Source organism: Clupea harengus, chromosome 24 (genome assembly GCF_900700415.2).
Source record: "Clupea harengus chromosome 24, Ch_v2.0.2, whole genome shotgun sequence".
Lineage (NCBI taxonomy): Eukaryota > Metazoa > Chordata > Actinopteri > Clupeiformes > Clupeidae > Clupea > Clupea harengus.
The window spans coordinates 14,098,179-14,103,178 of record NC_045175.1 but is presented as its reverse complement, the minus strand read 5'-3'; the positions used below and the strand labels follow the sequence as shown (position 1 = coordinate 14,103,178).

General features: G+C 52.0%; 1 protein-coding gene across 1 annotated transcript in view; it reads right to left on the bottom strand.

The window, feature by feature from the left end:
• Positions 1-5,000, bottom strand: part of LOC105891487 (apoptosis-stimulating of p53 protein 2-like) — a 52,818-nt gene that overhangs the window by 10,359 nt on the left and 37,459 nt on the right. The window contains 5 exon segments of the mRNA XM_031562156.2: positions 410-611; positions 1,146-1,310; positions 2,119-2,312; positions 4,056-4,221; positions 4,746-4,847. Of these exon segments, the coding sequence (XP_031418016.1) occupies positions 410-611; positions 1,146-1,310; positions 2,119-2,312; positions 4,056-4,221; positions 4,746-4,847 (829 nt within the window).

Genomic DNA, 5,000 nt, shown 5'->3' with positions numbered 1-5,000 from the left:
ACTCACTCACTCACTCACTCACTCACTCACTCACTCACTCACTCACTCAGGCACTACTCAGGCACTCAATAACTCACTCTCTCACTCTCTCACTCACTCACTCACTCACTCACTCACTCACTCACTCACTCACTCACTCACTCTCTCACTCTCTCACTCTCTCACTCTCTCACTCACTCACTCTCTCACTCTCTCACTCACTCACTCACTCACTCACACACTCACACACTCACTCACTCACTCACTCACTCACTCACTCACTCACTCACTCACTCACTCACTCACACACTCACACACTCACACACTCACTCACACACACACACACACACACACACACACACACACACACACACACACACACACACACACACACACACACACACACACACACACACACTCAATAACTCACTGGCATGTGGTTTAGCTGGCAGCCTGGGCTGGCTTTTGGGCAGGGGGAGGGTAGCCGTGCCGTCTGGGTGGGGCGGCTTGATGATGACTTCCTGTCGAGGTGGAATGGGCGGAGCCGGGGGGTTCTGCTGGATGTAGGGCTCCACCGCCGCCACCCGTGAGCCCAGTGCATGCTGGGAGACCACCCCCTCAGAGGAGGGCTGCTGGAGTGACAGACAGAGCAAGAGAAAAACAAGAGAAAGATAGAAAGAAGGGAAAAAGGAAAGAAAGAAAGAAAGAAAGAGATGAGACAAAGGGGAGAAAGTGTGTGTCTGTGATGTGCAACTGGGCAGAGTCCGTATGTGTGTTTGTGAGTGTGTGAGTGCGTGAGTGCGTGAGTGCGTGAGTATGTGAGTGCCCGAGTGAGTGTGCGAGAGCGAGAGTGTGTGTGTGTGTGTGTGTGTGTGAGTGCGTGAGCGTGAGTTCGAGTGTGAGAGCGAGTGTGTGTGAGAGTGAGTGTGTGTGTTTGACTGTGTGTGTGTGTGTGCGTGCGTGTGCGTGTGTGTGTGTGTGTGCGAGCGAGTGTGTGAGTGTGCGAGCGAGTGTGTGTGAGTGCGTGAGCGTGAGTGTGAGTGTGTGTGTGTGTGTGTGTGTGAGTGCGTGAGCGTGAGAGTGTGTGTGTGTGAGTGTGTGTGTGAGTGTGTGTGTGTGTGTGTCTGTGCGTGTGTGTGTGTGTGTGTGACAGCGCTGTCGCTCACGGGCAGGTTCTCTTTCTGCTGCAGCGCGGCCTTCTTCTTCCAGAGTCGCTCCCGCAGCTCTAAGATGCGCTTGTCCATGGCAACCACCTCCAGGTTCCGCTTGTTCAGCGTGTCCCGCTGCTGCTGCAGCTTAGCACTCTGCTCCTGGTTCAGTCTGTTCCTCAACTACAGGGAGAGAGAGAGAGAGAGAGAGAGAGAGAGAGAGAGAGAGAGGAGAGAGAGATAAGAGAGAGGAGATGTGGAAAGGAGGAGAGAGAGATAAGATGTGGAAAGGAGGAGAGAGAGAGAGAGAGATAAGAGAGAGGAGATGTGGAAAGGAGGAGAGAGAGATAAGATGTGGAAAGGAGGAGAGAGAGAGAGAGAGATAAGAGAGAGGAGATGTGGAAAGGAGGAGAGAGAGATGAGATGAGGAAAAGAGGAGAGAGAGAGAGAGATGAGATGAGATGTGGAAAGGAGGAGAGGGAGATGAGATGTGGAAAGGAGGAGAGAGAGAGATAGATGAGATGAGGAAAGGAGGAGAGAGAGAGAGAGAGATGAGATGAGATGTGGAAAGGAGGAGAGGGAGAGAGAGAGAGAGAGATGAGATGTGGAAAGGAGGAGAGGGAGAGAGAGAGAGAGAGATGAGATGTGGAAAGGAGGAGAGGGAGAGAGAGAGAGAGATGAGATGTGGAAAGGAGGAGAGGGAGAGAGAGAGAGAGATGAGATGTGGAAAGGAGGAGAGGGAGAGAGAAGAGGAAGAAGAGAAAAGATGAAATGGAGGGAGAGTGATGGAGCGAACTGAGAAAATGACAGGAAGCGTCCTTGACCAGTCAAAGCTCACAGCAACGCTGAGACAGTGTGTGTGTGTGTGTGAGTGTGTGTGTGTGTGTGTGTGTGTGTGTGTGTGAGAGTGTGTGTGTGTGTGTGTGTGTGTGTGTGTGTGTGTGTGTGTGTGTGTGTGTGTGTGTGTAAGTGTATATGTGTTCCTGCCCACCTGCAGCTCCTTGTAGAGGCGCTCCAGGTCGGCAGCGGCCTGTGAACTTTGACCCTGCGGGTCGGCGCCGGCGTCCATCTTGCCGCTCCTCAGCGCCTCCAGCTGGCGGCTCAACTCCTCCACCCGCGACACGGCCACCACCAGCTCACGCTGCTTCAGCTGGAACAGGGACGTCATCTGCTCTATCTCCTCCACTGGAGACGGGGGGGGGGGGGGGGGGGGGGGGAGAGGGGGAGAGGAGAGGGGGAGAGAGGAGAAGGGGAGAGAGGGAGAGAGATGGAGAGAGAGGGAGCGCAGGAGAGAGGAGAAGGGGAGAGGGAGGAGAGGGTGGAGAGGGGGAGAGAGAGGAAAGAGGGAGAGAGGGAGGAGAGGGGGAGAGAGGGAGGAGAGGGTGGAGAGGGGGAGAGGAGAAAGGAGAGAGGGAGGAGAGGGGGAGAGAGAGGAAAGAGGGAGAGAGGGAGGAGAGGGGGAGAGAGGGAGAGAAGAGAGAGGAGAGAGGGGGAGAGAGAGGAGAGGGGAGAGACGGAGGAGAGGGTGGAGAGGGGGAGAGGAGAAAGGAGAGAGGGAAGAGAGGGGGAGAGAGAGGAAAGAGGGAGAGAGGGAGGAGAGGGGGAGAGAGGGAGAGAAGAGAGAGGAGAGAGGGGGGAGAGAGAGGAAGGGAGAGGGAGAGCAGGAGAGAGAGGGAGAGAGGGAGGAGAGGAGAGAGGGAGGAGAGGGGGAGAGAGGGAGAGAAGAGAGAGGAGAGAGGGGGGAGAGAGAGGAAGGGAGAGGGAGAGCAGGAGAGAGAGGGAGAGAGGGAGGAGAGGAGAGAGGGAGGAGAGGGTGGAGAGGGGGAGAGGAGAGAGGAGAGGGGGAGAGAGGGAGAGAAGGACAGAGAGAGAGAGGGATAGATAGAGTTTAAAACACTTGTTTATTGATATCTTTACATTACTGCCTTACTTTAAAACACATAATGCATTTGAACATCTAAAGAGAGAGAGAGGTGGGGGGGGTCCTGTCTTTACATAGAGAGAGAGGGAACTGTAATGACCAGAGAAAAGGCTATATTTATAGTCCCCATATAGCGTATCCACACTGTCTATGTGTGTGTGTGTGTGTGTGTGTGTGCTTTATAGTCGTTATATAGCATATCCACAGTCTCCCTCTCTATAATAGACCTGGAAGTTCCTAAAAACATAGTTCCAGCGATGTAGTGCCTGATGTTATAGACTCCCATGTCTGAAGTGGTGGTGGTGTGTTGACTAACTAGGCATTGAGTAAATTATGTGAGTGCGTGCGTGCGTGCGTGCGTGCGTGTGTGTGTGTGCCTGTGTTTGTGTGTGTCTGTGTGTGTGTGTCTGTGTGTGAGTGTTGACTAACTACAAGGCATTGAGTAAAATATATGTGTGCCTGCGTGCGTGCGTGCGTGCGTGCGTGCGTGCGTGAGTGAGTGAGTGAGTGAGTGAGTGAGTGAGTGAGTGAGCGAGTGAGTGACTGAGTGACTGAGTGAGTGACTGAGTGAGTGAGTGAGTGAGTGCGTGAGTGGGTGAGTGTGTGAGTGTGTGAGTGAGTGAGTGAGTGAGTGAGTGAGTGAGTGAGTGAGTGAGTGAGTGACTGAGTGACTGAGTGAGTGACTGAGTGAGTGAGTGAGTGAGTGCGTGAGTGGGTGAGTGTGTGAGTGTGTGAGTGAGTGAGTGAGTGAGTGAGTGAGTGAGTGAGTGAGTGAGTGAGTGACTGAGTGACTGAGTGAGTGACTGAGTGAGTGAGTGAGTGAGTGAGTGAGTGAGTGAGTGAGTGCGTGAGTGGGTGAGTGAGTGTGTGAGTGTGTGAGTGAGTGAGTGAGTGAGTGAGTGAGTGAGTGAGTGAGTGAGTGCGTGAGTGGGTGAATGAGTGGGTGAGTGGGTGAGTGGGTGAGTGAGTGAGTGGGTGAGTGAGTGAGTGAGTGAGTGTTGACTGACCCAGTTTGCTGTTGCTGAGGCGTTTCTGCTCCACCTGGCCACGGAGCGCTCGGACGCGTCTCAGTTTGCTCTCCTGGTTCTCCGCATTCTCTCTCAGGAGGCGGAGCTTGTCCTGCTCGCTCTGCTGCTGTTGCTGCTGCTGTTTGAGGAACCGCAGACGCTGCTCCTGAGAGAGAGAGAGAGAGAGAGAGAGAGAGAGAGATAGAGAAAGAGAAAGAGAGAGAGAGAGAGAACACATACACTCATATAAGCATTAACAACAGACATACACCGGCGACATCTTCAGTATGCGTGTGTGTGTGTCTGTGTGTGTGTGTGTGTCCTGTGCCGCCACCCAATGCATGGGTATGCTGTGTGGCAAAATAAACCGACTTTGATTTTGACTTTGATACATACATAGATAGATATGATTAGATTGACAAACATGGGCAATATAATATATGCAACATGCAACACACATCCCATTACATAAACCACCTCTGCCTCCTTGATTCTTTACTTAAACTCCTAGACCTAGACCTAGACCTAGACCTCCTAACTCAAGAACCTATCAGGATAGACTCATTTTAGGAAGAGAACCAGAACTACATAGAAGGATCTCTTCATTGTTTGAAGATTGTTCTCTTCATAAAAGGGAGCCTATCCTGAGTTATAGAGATACAGTATATATATAGAGAGAGCGAGAGATACCTTTGAAGCCAGCAGCTGCTGTTGGGCATTGATTTGCTGCTGTTGCCGTGACGCCATTTCCTGCAGTTCCGTCAGGCTGGCAGTCATGGTGGGTGCAGTCACCTGGTACACATCCGTAGCCATGACAACAGTCAGCAAAAAAAAATCGTTTTTCTTATGTTTATTACTACAATTATTATTATTATTTGTATTATTATTCCCATTTCTAGGCCAACAGTGTCAGCCAACAGCTAACGTTACCTAACTAAGCCGATA